The sequence below is a fragment of the Ochotona princeps genome, chromosome 10, assembly GCF_030435755.1.
Source record: "Ochotona princeps isolate mOchPri1 chromosome 10, mOchPri1.hap1, whole genome shotgun sequence".
Lineage (NCBI taxonomy): Eukaryota > Metazoa > Chordata > Mammalia > Lagomorpha > Ochotonidae > Ochotona > Ochotona princeps.
In genome coordinates, this window is record NC_080841.1 from 1,040,912 (window position 1) to 1,058,705 (window position 17,794).

The 17,794-nt window shown below is 61.8% G+C and overlaps 1 protein-coding gene across 1 annotated transcript in view; it reads left to right on the forward strand.

Moving 5' to 3' along the window:
* Nucleotides 1-17,794, forward strand: part of RGL1 (ral guanine nucleotide dissociation stimulator like 1) — a 71,816-nt gene that overhangs the window by 46,399 nt on the left and 7,623 nt on the right. Inside the window, exons 6-14 of the mRNA XM_058668938.1 lie at nucleotides 1,311-1,435; nucleotides 3,408-3,623; nucleotides 9,091-9,194; nucleotides 10,793-10,877; nucleotides 12,581-12,670; nucleotides 13,691-13,777; nucleotides 14,603-14,635; nucleotides 16,221-16,342; nucleotides 17,264-17,353. Coding sequence (XP_058524921.1) covers nucleotides 1,311-1,435; nucleotides 3,408-3,623; nucleotides 9,091-9,194; nucleotides 10,793-10,877; nucleotides 12,581-12,670; nucleotides 13,691-13,777; nucleotides 14,603-14,635; nucleotides 16,221-16,342; nucleotides 17,264-17,353 — 952 coding nt within the window. The remainder of the gene's footprint in view (nucleotides 1-1,310; nucleotides 1,436-3,407; nucleotides 3,624-9,090; nucleotides 9,195-10,792; nucleotides 10,878-12,580; nucleotides 12,671-13,690; nucleotides 13,778-14,602; nucleotides 14,636-16,220; nucleotides 16,343-17,263; nucleotides 17,354-17,794) is intronic.

The following is a 17,794-nucleotide window of genomic DNA, read 5'->3' on the forward strand; positions in this document are numbered from 1 at the left end:
CCTGCCCTGGTCCTGGATCTCCCCAGGAGAGGAAAGGGTTCCTAGGCACCCGACCCAGCCCACACAGGGCTGCCTGTTGGCTGCATCCCCAGCATCATGGGAATGCCTGGTGACCAAGCCCCTTGCTCCCCTCCACAGCAGCCTCTCCTGGGCCTGGCTCTCCTTCCTCTGCAGGGCTGTGGCCTGGAGGGAGGCTCCTGGGCCGGACCAAAGCTCCTGAGTCCTCCCTGGGATGGGCCCCAAGAGTCTGCCAGTGTCTGGAAAATGGCAAACCCTCATCTGCTGAAGCAGCGGGTGGGCACTGTGCACACACTGGCCACTCCTGGCATTTGTTGAATGCATGCATGAGGTCCAGCTGGGGCTCCCATACTCTGGCTGGCGTGGGTGTGCTTCTCATCCTTTGTGTTGGGATGTGCCAACACGGATCATGTACCTGGCAAGGGTATAGGATGCCCACCCAAAGGCCTACCTTTGGGATCCCAGACTCTTCCCAGAAGGAGAGAACCAGGGCATGGCAGGAATATGATGGAAGCTGCGCCACAGCGAGCTCTGAGCCCCAGGTCCAGTATCCCTCAGGGCACACGTGTGTGTCTGGGCTCCAGGGGACCCACCGCTGTGTGAGGCTCTTCACTGCAGGCTCAGGGATCGCTCCCTAGTCACATTCCTGCCACCCGAAAACAGCCCTGGCTGCCCTGCCTTGGCCCAGGGTGCTCCTGGACTCTGTTACTCTATGAAGAGAGAGAAGCAGCCTAGGAAAGCAGTGAGCATCTGAGGAAGGGAGTTTCCAGCTCTGCCAAGCATACTAGGATATGCTGGGATCTGATCACACTGCATTCTGAGTTCACACAGATCTTATCTCACACTGGGATCTGAGCTCACCCTGGGAACTGATCACCCTGTGATCTGAGCTAACGCCAGGATTTGAGCTCACACTTGATCTGAGCTCACACTGGGATCTGATCACACACTCTCGATTTGAGCTCACACTGGGATCCGATCACACCAGAATCTAATCTCACACTGGGATCTGAGCTCACCCTGGGATCTGAGCTCACCCTGGGATCTGATCACCCTGGGATCTGATCACCCTGGGATCTGATCACACTGGGATCTGAGCTCACATGGGGATCTGAGCACATTGGAGGCCCTGTGTGTACATGCTTCCTTGAGCACCCATGGATGGGTCCACAGCTCTGATCGTCCATGACTGTTCCACTCTGGTGTTTTTCCGGTCTAGTGAGGATGTCCAGTGTGCCCTGCAGGGTAGTCCACTGTGATACAAATGCGATTCTTCTTTTCTATGTGGGCAGATGGGCCTCCCTCCACCCCGCCTTTCAGCCTGGAGCAAGACGGGGGGCTTGAGGCCGGAGGGCCAGCAGAATTCATGCGCTTTCCCGAGGACCTGGTGGCTGAGCAGCTGACCTACATGGATGCGGTATGTGTCCTCTGTTCTCTGGGGAGAGTGTGGCTCATGGAACCCACGGACGTGGCCAGCTGAGAGCTTCAGACTGAGCACCTTGCTGTTTTGGGTGAAGGTGCCCAAGACAGTGGGCATGGAGCCCTGTGGTCCCGTGGAGCCAAACCAGGCCTGCCGCATTGGCGTTGCTGTCCACAGAGGCTCAGAAATATTTCAGGAGAACAAGGCCTGAGTTAGAGAACATGAACACACCGACAACTGGCTGAACATGGCGTCCTGTGCTGGCTGGATGTGTCGTCAGCTGTACGCACTTGGTTGGCAGTCACAGTTCATGGCCCCATGCCAGCTGGGACATCCTGGCAACAGACAGGTCTGTGGACCTCGGCTCCGTGGTTGTAGCTGCTCGCGGCCTGGCCTGTGAGAAGCTGGCCTGTCAGTGGCAGGCTCCCCTCTGCAGGAGCTGCATGAGAAGGGTCATGGGGCTGTGACCACATGGCACCATGAGAAGCAGTTTTGTTCAGCGCCTTCTTTCAGATTCTGTAGTTGATAGCCTGAAGGAAATATGTAAGCCATGGCTGGTTACTCCTTGTGGAAGCCCTGGCTGAGTCCCTGCTCCCTCCCACTGTGTGGTGCCCAGCTGCCTTTCCTGGCATGTGCCCCTCGCTTTGCTTGTCTCAGAGACTGCAGCCCGCAGTGGGGCGTGAGCTGCACACCCATCTGCCCTGGCAGCAACGGGGACACCACTGGGTTGCTTGGACTGGTAATATGGAGTGTACCTGAAGTTTGTTTAAATCTGCGTTGTCTGTGTTCTCAAACAGACTAACAAGATGGCACAGTCACTGCATTGATCTGTTGCAGTGGCCACACAGCAGCCCAGGCATGAGCTGTGGGTCCCTCGCATGGCCATGAGCCCAGTTGTGGGCTGTGGGTCCCTCATACGGCCGTGACCCCGAAGGTGGGCTGTGTGACCCTAGAGGTGGGCCGTAGGTCCCTCACATGGCCTTGACCCTGGAGGTGGGCCATGGGTCTCACTCACATGGCCTTGAGCCTGGAGGTGGGCCGTGGGTCCCTCACACGGCCCTGACCCTGGAGGTGGGCCATGGGTCCCTCACACGGCCTTGACCCCGGAGGTGGGCCGTGGGTCCCTCACACAGCCTTGACCCTGGAGGTGGGCTGTGGGTCCCTCACACGGCCCTGAACCCGGAGGTGGGCCGTGGGTCCCTCACACAGCCTTGACCCTGGAGGTGGGCTGTGGGTCCCTCACACAACCCTGACCCTGGAGGTGGGCCATGGGTCCTTCACATAACCCTGGCCCCAAAGGTGGGCTGTGTGACTCCAGAGGTGAGCTGTGAGTCCATTACACAGCCTTGACCCTGGAGGTGGGCCATGGGTCTCTCTCACATGGCCTTGAGCCTGGAGGTGGGCCGTGGGTCCCTCACACGGCCCTGACCCTGGAGGTGGGCCATGGGTCCCTCACACAGCCCTGACCCTGGAGGTGGGCCATGGGTCCTTCACATAACCCTGACCCTAGAGGTGCGCTGTGAGTCCCTTACACGGCCTTGACCCTGGAGGTGGGCCATGGGTCCCTCAAGTGGCCGTGACCCTGGAGGTAGGCCATGGGTCCCTCACACAGCCATGGGTCCCTCACATGGCCCTGGCCCCAGAGGTGGGCCATGGGTCCTGCACACAGCCCTGACCCCGGAGGTGGGCCGTGGGTCCTGCACACAGCCTTGACCCTGGAGGTGGGCTGTGGGTCCCTCAAATGGCCCTGGCCCCAGCGGTGGGCCATGGGTCCTGCACACAGCCCTGACCCCGGAGGTGGGCCATGGGTCCTGCACACAGCCCTGGCCCCAGCAGTGGGCCATGGGTCCCTCACATGGCCCTGGCCCCAGCGGTGGACCATGGGTCCTGCACACAGCCCTGACCCCAGCGCTGGGCCTTGTGGGCTCGCGGTCTGTGCCTTGCTCATGCTTTGTCCTCCCTTCCCCAGCAACTGTTCAAGAAGGTTGTGCCCCACCACTGCCTGGGCTGCGTCTGGTCACGCCGGGACAGGAAGGGCAACAAGCACTCGGCACCCACGATCCGAGCCACCATCTGTCAGTTCAACGCCCTCACCAGGTGTGTGGTCAGCACCGTGCTGGGTGGCAGGGAGCTCAAGAGCCAGCAGAGGGCCAAGGCCATCGACAAGTGGATCGGGGTTGCTCATGTGAGTCCCTCGCTGCTGCAGGTCGTGTTTGGGGGCGGGGAGGAGGGGAAAGGAAGCAGGAGGGAGGGGCAGCTTTGCAAAATAGGAGTTTGGGTGTTTGCAGATGACAGAGCATTTCTGTAGGCAGGATTGCGTCAGCAAGCTTTGGGGAATGATGGTGGTATGAATTTCTGCTGGTTTGAACACATTTGCGTTCAGCGAGCAGGCAGTGCCCAAAGCCAGTCACTTTCTCATGCCTCCAGAGGAAGAGCAGGAGGTCACTGTGTAAAGAATCCAGGTGGTCTCCTGTGGCAGGCGGCTTGGTCCCTGGGCAAGGGGCCAGGCAGAGCAGGTCCTGTGCCCCACAGAGCTCTGCTCGAGTGAGGAGTGGGTGTCTCTCCTCTCCAGTGATGAAGGACACAGAGCTTTGCCACACCTTCCCTGCCCACCACCGGCCCCTCCAGCACAGTGTCCAGCACTGAGGCCCCTCCTGTACCGTGTCCAGCACTGAGGCCCCTCCTGTACCGTGTCCAGCACTGAGGCCCCTCCTGTACCGTGTCCAGCACTGAGGCCCCTCCTGTACCGTGTCCAGCACTGAGGCCCCTCCTGTACCGTGTCCAGCACTGAGGCCCCTCCTGTACCGTGTCCAGCACTGAGGCCCCTCCTGTACCGTGTCCAGCACTGAGGCCCCTCCTGTACCGTGTCCAGCACTGAGGCCCCTCCTGTACCGTGTCCAGCACTGAGGCCCCTCCTGTACCGTGTCCAGCACTGAGGCCCCTCCTGTACCGTGTCCAGCACTGAGGCCCCTCCTGTACCGTGTCCAGCACTGAGGCCCCTCCTGTACAGTGTCCAGCACTGAGGCTGTGTGTTGGGACACAGCAAGGGAGGCTCTGACATTGAGTTTGTCACACACTGAGTGGAGACAGGAAGAGCAGGCTGAGCTGTCAGGATGCTGATGCCTGTAACTGGCACGGGGCACAGCGCATCTGGGTGGAGCCTGCTGGTGCTGGGTGTGCCATGTCAGAGAGTCGACCTCACACTTTCTGGGCTTCGTCACAGTCTGTGTCTCTAGAGGAGATTGTTAAAACATCATAAATACGTAAAACATCAGCCTTCCAGATGCTCTGACTGGTAGGCCCTGGCGTTGTCGGCCGGCTTAGCTTCCTGCTCACTCTGCACCACTTTGCTGGAACCCGTCTTTGGACGCGTGCTGTGGCCTCATGCTGCCCTCATGTTGTGAGGTGCCTGTCACAGCAGGGCCTCATCACGCATCTGCGGTGAGTTCCTGGCTCCAGGCTGTACCTGGGGAGTCTGCATCTCATACATGGGACATGGAAACATGCATTTGTAGCTTTTTCTATTAATCTGTTTAAGTAAGTGCAGTACTCTGAGGCTTTTGAGCATGGTGACATTTTGTAAGTGTGTCAGCATTCACTATAGTCTGAGGGCTTGCCCTGAGCATCTTCAAGCAGCTGCATCTTGGATGGTGAGCTTCGAGAGGTCTCTCATGTACGGCTGCTGTGGCCATCAGCCCCGTGCCTGTAGTATTACAAACAGGTGTATGTGCGCGGGCGGCCTGGCCTTGGGTCAGATGCTGTCCCGTGTGTCACCCAGCAGGTGTGTAGAGGCCTGGCCTTGGGTCAGGTGCTGTCCCCGTGTGTCACCCAGCAGGTGTGTGCAGGAGGCCTGGCCTTGGGTCAGGTGCTGTCCCCGTGTGTCACCCAGCAGGTGTGTAGAGGCCTGGCCTTGGGTCAGGTGCTGTCCCGTGTGTCACTCAGCAGGTGTGTGTAGAGGCCTGGCCTTGGGTCAGGGTCCTGTCCCGTGTGTCACCCAGCAGGTGTGTGTAGAGGCCTGGCCTTGGGTCAGGTGCTGTCCCCGTGTGTCACCCAGCAGGTGTGTAGAGGCCTGGGCTTGGGTCAGGTGCTGTCCCCGTGTGTCACCCAGCAGGTGTGTAGAGGCCTGGCCTTGGGTCAGGTGCTGTCCCCGTGTGTCACCCAGCAGGTGTGTAGAGGCCTGGGCTTGGGTCAGGTGCTGTCCCCGTGTGTCACTCAGCAGGTGTGTAGAGGCCTGGGCTTGGGTCAGGTGCTGTCCCCGTGTGTCACCCAGCAGGTGTGTAGAGGCCTGGGCTTGGGTCAGGTGCTGTCCCCGTGTGTCACCCAGCAGGTGTGTAGAGGCCTGGCCTTGGGTCAGGTGCTGTCCCCGTGTGTCACCCAGCAGGTGTGTAGAGGCCTGGCCTTGGGTCAGGTGCTGTCCCCGTGTGTCACCCAGCAGGTGTGTAGAGGCCTGGGCTTGGGTCAGGTGCTGTCCCATGTGTCACCCAGCAGGTGTGTGCGGGAGGCCTGGCCTTGGGTCAGGTGCTGTCCCGTGTGTCACCCAGCAGGTGTGTAGAGGCCTGGCCTTGGGTCAGGTGCTGTCCCGTGTGTCACCCAGCAGGTGTGTGCAGGAGGCCTGGGCTTGGGTCAGGTGCTGTCCCCGTGTGTCACCCAGCAGGTGTGTGCAGGAGGCCTGGCCTTGGGTCAGGTCCTGTCCCGTGTGTCACCCAGCAGGTGTGTGTAGAGGCCTGGCCTTGGGTCAGGTGCTGTCCCCGTGTGTCACCCAGCAGGTGTGTAGAGGCCTGGCCTTGGGTCAGGTGCTATCCCCGTGTGTCACCCAGCAGGTGTGTAGAGGCCTGGCCTTGGGTCAGGTGCTATCCCCGTGTGTCACCCAGCAGGTGTGTAGAGGCCTGGCCTTGGGTCAGGTGCTGTCCCATGTGTCACCCAGCAGGTGTGTGCAGGAGGCCTGGCCTTGGGTCAGGTGCTGTCCCCGTGTGTCACCCAGCAGGTGTGTGCAGGAGGCCTGGCCTTGGGTCAGGTCCTGTCCCGTGTGTCACCCAGCAGGTGTGTAGAGGCCTGGCCTTGGGTCAGGTGCTATCCCCGTGTGTCACCCAGCAGGTGTGTAGAGGCCTGGCCTTGGGTCAGGTGCTGTCCCCGTATGTCACCCAGCAGGTGTGTGCAGGAGGCCTGGCCTTGGGTCAGGTGCTGTCCCCGTGTGTCACCCAGCAGGTGTGTGCAGGAGGCCTGGCCTTGGGTCAGGTGCTGTCCCGTATGTCACCCAGCAGGTGTGTGTAGAGGCCTGGGCTTGGGTCAGGTGCTGTCCCCGTGTGTCACCCAGCAGGTGTGTAGAGGCCTGGCCTTGGGTCAGGTGCTGTCCCCGTGTGTCACCCAGCAGGTGTGTAGAGCCCTGGCCTTGGGTCAGGTGCTGTCCCCGTGTGTCACCCAGCAGGTGTGTGCACAAGGCTTGGCCTTGGGTCAGGTGCTGTCCCCGTGTGTCACCCAGCAGGTGTGTAGAGGCCTGGCCTTGGGTCAGGTGCTGTCCCCGTGTGTCACCCAGCAGGTGTGTGCAGGAGGCCTGGCCTTGGGTCAGGTCCTGTCCCGTGTGTCACCCAGCAGGTGTGTGTAGAGGCCTGGGCTTGGGTCAGGTGCTGTCCCCGTGTGTCACCCAGCAGGTGTGTAGAGGCCTGGCCTTGGGTCAGGTGCTATCCCCGTGTGTCACCCAGCAGGTGTGTAGAGGCCTGGCCTTGGGTCAGGTGCTGTCCCATGTGTCACCCAGCAGGTGTGTGCAGGAGGCCTGGCCTTGGGTCAGGTGCTGTCCCGTGTGTCACCCAGCAGGTGTGTAGAGGCCTGGCCTTGGGTCAGGTGCTGTCCCCGTATGTCACCCAGCAGGTGTGTGCAGGAGGCCTGGCCTTGGGTCAGGTGCTGTCCCCGTGTGTCACCCAGCAGGTGTGTGCAGGAGGCCTGGCCTTGGGTCAGGTGCTGTCCCGTATGTCACCCAGCAGGTGTGTGTAGAGGCCTGGGCTTGGGTCAGGTGCTGTCCCCGTGTGTCACCCAGCAGGTGTGTAGAGGCCTGGCCTTGGGTCAGGTGCTGTCCCCGTGTGTCACCCAGCAGGTGTGTAGAGCCCTGGCCTTGGGTCAGGTGCTGTCCCCGTGTGTCACCCAGCAGGTGTGTGCACAAGGCTTGGCCTTGGGTCAGGTGCTGTCCCCGTGTGTCACCCAGCAGGTGTGTAGAGGCCTGGCCTTGGGTCAGGTGCTGTCCCGTGTGTCACCCAGCAGGTGTGTGCAGGAGGCCTGGTCTTGGGTCAGGGTCCTGTCCCCATGTGTCACTCAGCAGGTGTGTGTAGAGGCCTGGCCTTGGGTCAGGTACTGTCCCCGTGTGTCACCCAGCAGGTGTGTATAGGCCTGGCCTTGGGTCAGGTGCTGTCCCCGTGTGTCACCCAGCAGGTGTGTGCAGGAGGCCTGGCCTTGGGTCATGTGCTGTCCCGTGTGTCACCCAGCAGGTGTGTAGAGGCCTGGCCTTGGGTCAGGGTCCTGTCCCGTGTGTCACCCAGCAGGTGTGTGTAGAGGCCTGGGCTTGGGTCAGGGTCCTGTCCCGTGTGTCACCCAGCAGGTGTGTGTAGAGGCCTGGCCTTGGGTCAGGTGCTGTCCCCGTGTGTCACCCAGCAGGTGTGTGCAGGAGGCCTGGGCTTGGGTCAGGTGCTGTCCCCGTGTGTCACCCAGCAGGTGTGTGCAGGAGGCCTGGTCTTACCTAGGTGTCCAGCCAGGACCAGCCTCCTCTGCCATGTCTTCTGCACGTTTCCTTGGGATTGGAAGATTCTTACTGTGGGGCTCTGATTTATGGTGCCCTGAGTTTTGGGGCTATGTAAAACCCTTTTACCTGGAAGCAGTGATAAAACCACAGTGTTTGGGAAGTTCAGTGTTGCAGGACAAGTCCATTTGAAGCCAGATAAATGTAAATAATAATATTTGCCCAAAAGCCAACCTGCGTGTGTGGTGACCCTTTATCCCTGCGTGACTGTCATCTCTAGGGCAGGTGGGTCACCGAGTGAAGCCAGCATGAGGAAACAGTGTGGTTGCTACCCTGTGCATCTAGTGTCCAGGACCCCTCCCCATGTCCCTGTGTGTGCAGGCCCCCTCCCCATGTCTGTGTGTGTCCAGGACCCCTCCCCATGTCCCTGTGTGTCCAGGACCCCTCCCCGTGTCCGTGTGTGCAGGACCCCTCCCCGTGTCCCCGTGTGTGCAAGACCCCTCCCCATGTCTGTGTGTGCAGGACCCCTTCCCTGTGTCTGTGTGGTGTGCAGGGCCCCTTCCTGTGTCCATCTGGTATGTAGGTCCCTCCCCTCCCCGTGTCCGTGTGTGTCCCCCCCCCCCCCCCCGTGCACTTTGTGTCAGTGATAGTGCCTTTACTGCCCTGCGTCTGTGTTCACTGGGACAGCTGGAAGCTAACAAGCACACAGAACATGTTAAAGGCAGGAAGCGGGCACAATCCCGTGCCTGAGTCCATGATGTGTGTGGTTAGACTGGGCAGCGAAGGGGCCTCTTCTGACATTGGATGTTGGCACAGCTGCCCCTTGAGGGGCAGGACCCGTGGCGGTGGTGGCTCCTCTGAAAGGGGCAGGCTGAGTGTCTATGTACCACCATCTTAATGTACTCTGGGCCCGTCCCTGTGCACACAGGAATGTCGCATCCTCAAGAACTTCTCCTCCCTGCGGGCCATTGTGTCGGCTCTGCAATCCAACGCCATCTACCGGCTGAAGAAGACATGGGCTACAGTCCCCAAGTGAGTGCCTGGACCACTCTGCCACCCAGATGTGATGGCTCGCGGCTGTGCAGCGATATGTCCAGCACCTTGACCGGGTGTCCCTGCTGCATCCCAAAGCTACAGGCATTCAGGAGCGCAGGGCATAGTGTGCACCTGCTAGCCGCCTCCTGGGTCCCCAGTGCCCATCTCCGGTGCCCACCACACCATAAGCTGTCCCCTCCATATCTCTTGGTTTAAACTTTAGGGCCAGGAGCGAGTTCACTCAGTATTTCTCTCTTGCTGTTGTGCAACCCGTCAGAGCTCAGTGGGTGGCACACAAGATATGCAGCATGCTCAAGCAGAGGTTGGGACATGGATGCTGGCGGAGTGTGTCCCAGATCAGGCTGATGGGGCACCCATATCCCGGTGGGCAGGACCGAGAGGAGCCAGGTCGTGGGTCCAGCATCTGGAGTGAACGAGGCTGCCCCGAGGACCTTACACTCGGCTGTGCGGAGCTGCCTTGTTCGTGATGCTGTGTCCATTAGCAGAGGAGTAGCAGGCTCCAGGGCTGTGTCCTGGGTGGTCAGTCTCCTCGCAGTTGTTTTTGGTAAGGCCATGACCGTGTGCACAGGAGGTGAGCTGGAAGATTCTCCCTGCACCACAACCATGGGAAGACGTGACAGGCCCTGGTGAAGCCATCGGGCCTCAGCGTCCCCCAGCCCTAAGGGATGCGCCCTCTCCTGCTGGCCGGAGTCCCCTGCCCAGCTCCAGCCCTCTTCCCCAACAAGCCTGAGTCCAAAGCACAAGTTAAAGAAGCACATGGACCCGTGCCTCCGCCTGTTTGGTCCACGCTGCCCTTTGAAGGAAGCCACATGCGTTCTGTGTGTGCCTCTGTGATGCAGGCCCACCTCCTGGCTGCTGCAGGGGGTCCTTCAGCTCGACTCAGCCCTGTGCAGCCCCTGCTGAGCCATCTCTGAGCCCTGGGTCCTTTGCCTGTCTGATAGATGGAGGACACCTGCTGGTTGGTAGGAACCAGTGAGACCAGCGATGGTGGTTCTTGTCCTCAGTGCTCAGTGAAAATGCTACCCCTTCATTGTTGGTTCACTCAGCCCTCACAGGGCCTGGGGAGAGGCCTAGGCTGCTGGACGCTCCGACTTCCAAAGCGGGCTCTGGGCAGCGGGCTGAGGAACAGGCCGTGCTGTTCACACCACACCTCTGTAGGAACCTGCTCAGGAGGGCTTGGCCACGATCACTGTGGACCTAACGGCACAGTTGAAGTCTGCCCCAGCCCTGCTGGCTGGAGTGTCAGGACAGGACCCTGGTCTTGGAGTGGAAGCGTGGGTGGTGAGCTGCAGCCCTCAGCAGCTAGCCCTGACAGCTTGGGGCTGGGCCGAGTGGGTGTAAAATCTTGTGAAGCTCCATGGGGTGCCTGGGTGGCGTGGTCCGCATCTCACAGCACGGCCTTTTGCCCCATGGAACCGGCCTTTCTAGGAGCACAGTGAACAGAATGCCTCTGCGCATAGTCACCATGTCCTCTGAACCCTCTAGAACCACTCTGCAGGCCCTGTGCCCAGGACAGTGGCACTTGGGGGCCGGGGCCCGCTGTGTGCCGAGTGTCCTCCTCGTGTCTGCTGCAGGGATCGCGTGCTGATGCTTGAGGAGCTGTCGGACATCTTCTCGGACCAGAACAACCACCTGACCAGCCGGGAGCTGCTGATGAAGGTGAGGTGGGAGTGGTGCCCAGCACAAGCCCACGAGGGCACGGCTGCTGCCTTCAGCTCTCATTGTTCCTGCTGCAACGTCTGAGGCCCGAGGGCAGCTGGGAAAGTGCCGAGGCCAGGGAGCCCCACACCGCACCCCCAGGCTTCCCTGTAACAGCACAGGGTATGGCACTGGAGGTCAGGTGTGCAACGCGGACTGCTCAGCAGACCCCTTGTGCTGGCCTCAGTGGGCATCTCCCAGAAGGACTGAGGCTGCACCTGCCGTGCGTGCCCTCTGCTGGGCCCAGGCATCCTGTGGCCAGAGCTGCCCTCAGGGCTGACACATCTGCCAGAAGCTGAGCCCCTGTGCAGCACAGACGCGTCCTCTAGAATATAACATGCCAGGAGCCGCAAAAGGACAAGTGGCCAGACAGCAACCTGGGACCAGCCGTGCCAAGGGAGCTAGTGAGGCCAAAGAGCTCTCAAGTGGGTGTTGGCATCCTGGATGGCAGGGCGAAGTCTCCTGCCCTGAGGACCATGGTCTATGGTAGGGCTAGAGCGGCAGTACTGCTTGCAGAGACAGGAGAGCTGCCCTTGTTACCTCGGCACAGGTGTTTCCTAGGAGCCCTTGGGAGTGGGACCCACGAGGAGTGACCCGGGAGCACACTGAGGACTCCACCAGGTGCGGCTTCCCACTGGCCCAGCACTGGCGTGATGGCTGTGCTGGTCTCAGAGTCTCCATCTTAGAGACCAGGAGAGCAGCGGGTACCTGGTTGTGTTCCGTGGCAGGGGGAGGCAGAGGGGTGGAGAGCCCTGTTGTCGTGTGCTACATCTGGACCCATAGGGGTGGGCTGCCTGCAGCCATGGTCCTCCGCCTCAGTGCCTAAGTCTGTGCACCGGGGACATAGCAGAATCATTCTGAAGATTGAGTGCAAACCTGAGCAGGTGTGAGTACTCCGGGGCCAGACACTCAACCAGGTGTGCCCAGCAGGTGGGGACCAGGGAGGCCAGGTGTGCCCAGCAGGCGGGGACCAGGGAGGCCAGGCTGGGACTCAGGAATGGATGTCAGAGGAGGTGGGGCAGCTAAGAGGACTTGCCCAGACCCTTGCCCGGTCACTCCTGCCATGTGGCTGCTATGTCTACCCAAGGCTCGTCTCTGTCATGACTCTGTGGCTCAGGTCCCAGGTCTCCACAAGAAACGGTCATTTCCCTGTCCTGGCTGTCGCAATATACCTGTTAGAATTGTCTGAACGGAACATTAACTGGGTTGGCTGGTAGCATCCTACAGACAGGCTGGGCACAGCGCATGGCTTGATGGTTGTTTATGTTCCTAACTCCCATGTGTGCCCACATGAGAGCCTGCGGTTGGCTGTGTGTGCCGTGTGTTCCTGTTCTCCCTGTGTGCCCACATCAGAAGTGTGCACTGGCACCTGGCCTGGGAGGGAGCCGCTGTGCTGCAGTCACAGCCACACGTGCAGGACTGGTGGTAGGTCTGAGAGGTGACCATGCATGGCCATGCATTTTGGGACAGGGTTGATGGCTTGATCTCTGAGGAGGGGCTGGCTTCCAGGTGTGTCCAGTGCAGGCCTCCCCAGCCACCCTGCTGACTGGGGCATGAGCAGTGAGATGCAGTACCAGCGCACTGTCCATGCCGGCTGGGTCCTGGTGGGGTCGTACCCCAGAGATTTCAGTGGCCACCAAGCCCTCTCACTGCTCTTTCCTCAGGAGGGAACCTCCAAGTTTGCCAACCTGGACAGCAGCGTCAAGGAAAACCAGAAGCGAAGCCAGCGGCGCCTGCGGCTCCAAAAGGACATGGTGGGTCCCTCGCACCCCAGGGCCTGCGGGGCCACCGCAGTGCTGGACGCCCACCGGGTACCCATGCCTCCTGGCTGCCCGTTGTGGGAGCCACGACTCACACTGTCCCTGGAGCATGTGCTATGGGTTCAGGGCCGCACAGCAGCATGCTCTGCCCTCGTGGTCCTCCTGCTCCTCCGTACCCGGTGTACGGGCTCCTCCTCCCTGTCGTCCCGTGTGTGATGTGGGGCCATGGGAGTGCCTGCTCACTGCGGAGACTCCCCTTACAGCCACAGACTGTGCTATAAAGTAGCTGTTCTCAAAACAGGGTAACTTTGCAGAGGAGGGGAAGGACTGTGGGGAGGGGACCCTTGTGTTTGGCCAGGAAAGGCATGGCGCCCCCTTCAGAGGGTCTGGGGCAAAGCCCAGCAAACTGCACCTTCCCTGTTGGGAGTTCGACACAGTGAACTTGTGACTTGAGAAAGTTTGAGATTCACAGAAAACCTGCAGAGGAACAGGAGCCCAGTCTGCATCCCCGCCGCCAGGATGTCCGTGCCAGTACCGGCAGCAGTGTCCATGTGTCAGCACCAGCAGACGTGGCCTCGTCCTGTTCACGTGGGCCATCAGGGCAGTGTCACTGCTGGTGGTGTCCTCCCCCCGTGGCAGCGTGCGTGTGTGTGTGGTGTGAGCGTGGCCTTGACCTTCAGCTCTGCAAGTGACCATCCCTCCACCCCGCTGGCCACTAGTCCACGGGGCAGCTCAACGCTGCCCTCCCACATTGTGCAGCCGCCCAGCCCTCACTTAGTAGTCAGCTGCTTCCAGGGCCGTGCTCTGGAAGAGCAGCCAGTCCCTGGCCTGAGCCCAGAGAAGCAGCCCCTCTGTGGCGTGTTCACACCTCTGTGTGGTCTCTGGCTGTGAGACACAGGCTGCAGCCATGGGCCCCCGTCCGGTCCGCACAGCTCAGCCTGTGGCCACCTGTTGGACTTGCACATCTGACACTCCTGCAGGATGGTGAGCAGTGACCCTTCGCTTGCTCCTCAGGGCATGATGCAGGGGACTGTCCCCTATCTGGGCACCTTTCTGACTGACCTCACCATGCTGGACACAGCCCTGCAGGACTACATCGAGGTGAGCCCCGCAGAGGGAGGCCGGGCCTGGGATAGCTGACTGCAGCTCACCTGTTGTGAGTGTGGAACACAAGGACCTGGCAGAGACGAGCAGGGAGGCGTGACACCCCGTGGGCTGCCGTCACGTTAGAGGCCACGTGAGGCCGTGCGAGCCCTGCCTGCCTCCCCCGGCTGGGGAGGGACCTGGCAGATTTGCGGGTGCCCTGAGACACCCTGTTCTCCTTCTTGCTGCTCGCCCCAGGGTTCTGACAGTTCCTCTCTTTCTCCAAGGCCCCAAGCAAGGATTAAATGGAAGTGGGGTGTGCAGCTGTGTGGGTGGCCTGTGTGCTCAGCCGCATCCCTGCAGCAGGTGCCCAGGGCACAGCCCGCCACAGGCACGCCTTCCTCCTCCTGCCCTCCCTAATCCCCGCTGCCTTCCCACACTGTTGGCCTCAGCCGCTTTCCAGAACACCCATGGAGGTCATGGAGACAGGGGTGACCACAGATATAGAAACTGAGTTCCACCTCAGGCATGAAGAACTGAAACTGGACCCTTCCCATGCTGTGGGGCAGAGCCCCCTTCTCTTCACCCACTGAGGGCTGTCGGGGCGGACGTGTGGTTCCAGTAACTCAGTGCCGGCAGTGACACGTCCTCTGCTCGGGTTGGTTGCAGGCCGCCTGCTTGGAGGCGACTGGGTTTCTCCTGATGGAGAAGTTCTCCATCTCTGTGGCTGTGGAGCGGAGCTCCCTGGGGCTGTGCCCAGCCCTGCGAGGTGCCTGGGGGGCCCGGGGCTGTGCCCAGGCAGCGGGGCTGACCCCTTGTTCTGATGGAGGTCCTCTCTTCCAGGGCGGCCTGATCAACTTCGAGAAGAGGAGAAGGGTCAGTGGAATCTTCTCTGCTTTTCTGGTTTTCGTTGCCCACCTGGGTGCGAGTTGGGAGAGAGTGAGGACTTGGGAAAGGTGCTGGTGCGCCCTACCCTCGCATTCTTGTGCACTCACCCAGGGAGGTGGGCTTACTCGGCCTCTGTTCAGAGGCCAGGAGCTGCCCAGGGCACCTGTGGCAGTGCTGGGAACACCTGCTCCTTCCCCTACCTGCCGCCAAGGACAGAGCGCTCCCCATGGAGCCATTGCCCGTGTGTTGTACCCATGAAAACTCCTGAAAGGGTGCATTTCAGGTGTCTCGCCACAGCTGGGTGGTCAGGAAGCAGGGAATCCCTGTGTAGACCCAGGCCGGCAGCCACGGCAGGGAGCCGGGACATGGCCTGGCTGCTGCACGGGGCAGGGGATGGGGGAAGTATGTCGCTCCCATCCACCTGCGTAGGCCTGGCTGTCTGTGCACTGCACACTCTGAATTAGCTGGACAGAGGAGGGAGCTGTGAACATTGCCACAAAGCCTGGGCTCAGTGCACTTGACCCAACGCACTCTCACGCGTGAGTGTGCACCTCAAAGGTTTACAGGCTGGTGGGGCAGGATGGGGGTGGCAATCATGGGACCACCTGTGTGGGCTCCGGCCAAGGGGCATCTCAGTGGCTGGGACAGGAGCACCCATCTGCAGTGGGTGGGCTGGAGTGTTGGCCCTGCAGTGGAACCAAGGCACACAGATGTTCTGAGCGCCCGCCCCCGTCACCTGGGTGATGTAAGCCTTCCCCTCTGCACGGGGTGGGGCGGCAGGTAGATGCTGTTGCCCTGCAGGGACAGGAAGTAGAATGCATTGTCACCACCTGAGAGCACCCCTGGGGGCTGTTGGGCCGGGGAGGGTACTGGGCCAGGACCCCTGGGCGCTGCTGGGCTGGGGAGGGCCCTGGGCCAGGACCCCTGGGCGCTGCTGGGCTGGGGAGGGCACTGGGCCAGGACCCCTGGGGGCTGCTGGGCTGGAGAGGGCACTGGGCCAGGACCCCTGGGGGCTGCTGGGCTGGGGAGGGCGCTGGGCCAGGACCCCTGGGCGCTGCTGGGCTGGGGAGGGCACTGGGCCAGGACCCCTGGGCGCTGCCTCCGGTGCTGGGGAGGGCGCTGGGCCAGGACCCCTGGGCGCTGCCTCGGGGGCTGGGGAGGGCGCTGGGCCAGGACCCCTGGGCGCTGCCTCGGGGGCTGGGGAGGGCGCTGGGCCAGGACCCCTGGGCGCTGCCTCGGGGGCTGGGGAGCGGAACTCTGCATTTCTCCCATGCACAGAGCCCTCTGGCGAGCTCTGAGCCCGTGGTCCAGGGCCCGGCTGTGTAGACCTCAGGCCTCCCTCATGCTCACTGCCTCACTCACTGGGGCCAGGCATGCCTAGGAGCTGTAGTGTTTGTGATTGTCATATAACAGCTGCTTCTCTGTGCTGGCTGTAATGGAAACGGCTGAGGTGGGGTTCGTGTGCCTTGGGCTGGGTGGTCAGGGCTGGTCCTCGGTCCTCCAAGGGGCTGTCCTCACGAGCCTGTGGTGGGTTGGGTGCTCACAACACACCCTGTGCCCCATGTGGCTGCAGGAGTTTGAAGTGATCGCCCAGATCAAGCTGCTGCAGTCGGCCTGCAACAGCTATGGCATGAGCCCAGACCCCAGCTTCATCCGCTGGTTCCAAGGGCAGCGGCTGCTCACGGAGGAGGAGAGGTGAGTGGCCAGGTCCACAGGGTGAGACTGAGGAGCAGTGGGTGCTGGGTGGGACCTCCTACCAGCAGCTGCCAGGCTCTGGGAGCTCCAGGAAAGCATTAGGGGTGCTCCTGTACCCAGCTCCCGGAGGGGGCGTTCAGCTGACACCTGCACTGGTCAGTGCTGCCCCTGGGTCAGTGGGCCGGAAGGAGAGTGGAGCACCACGGCCGTGCAGTGTCACCGGGGCTGGCTGGGCGGCTCCCAGGGCACTGCCAGGACAGATGAGGCATGGGGCACCAAGGGACCTGAGCATCTATCTGTTGCGGGACGGGGGAAGACAAAGGACACGGGAGGACATGGGAGGACACACAGGACACACAGGACATGGGGATGACAGAGGACATGGGACACAGGAAAGACACAGGACATGGGAGGACAGGGCACGAAGAGGACATGGGAGGACACAGAGGACACAGAGGACAGGACACAGGAGGACACAGAGGACACAGAGGACAGGACACAGGAGGACACAGAGGACACAGAGGACAGGACACAGGAGGACACAGAGGACACAGAGGACAGGACACAGGAGGACACAGAGGACACACAGGACACAGAGGACACAGAGGACAGGACACAGGAGGACACAGAGGACACACAGGACACAGAGGACAGGACATGGGGAAGACACAGGAGGACACAGAGGATGCAGGACACAGAGGACACAGAGGACAGGACATGGGGAGGACACAGGACAGAAAACGGAGGACACGGGGGGGACATAGCCTGTGAGGCCAGTGGACCACGTTATAACCGCTCTGTGGGCCAGTCAGGTGGCACCTGTGGCATGAGTGCCTGCGCAGGGGTAGGTGGAGCCAGCTCAGTGCTTGGCCTGCAGGGACAGGGTGGAGCTGGGCCTCATGAGCACCTCCTGTCTGCCAGCTATGCCCTCTCCTGCGAGGTTGAAGCAGCGCCCGAGGCCAGCACCACCTCGCCCAAGCCGCGGAAGAGCATGGTGAAGAGGCTGAGTCTGTGAGTGTCAGGCTGGGGATGAGGTCAGGATGTGGGCCTGCAGGGGGCTGTCGGCATGGGGGAGGGGCGTGGGCCTCAGGGGGCTGTCGGCATGGGGGAGGGGCGTGGGCCTCAGGGGGCTGTCGGCATGGGGGAGGGGCGTGGGCCTCAGGGGGCATGGGCCTGTGGGGGGAGTGTGGGCCTGCAGGGGGCCGTGGGCTGGGGGAGGGGCGTGGGCCTGCAGGGAGCCGTGGGCTGGGGGAGGGGCGTGGGCCTGCAGGGAGCCGTGGGCTGGGGGAGGGGCGTGGGCCTGCAGGGAACCGTGGGCTGGGGGAGGGGCGTGGGCCTGCAGGGGGCCGTGGGCTGGGGGAGGGGCGTGGGACTGTGGGGCTATGGGAGAGGGGTTCTTCTGGCCATCTTGCCAGCTCACTTTGCACAGCAGGGCTTAGTCCCCAAGGCTTT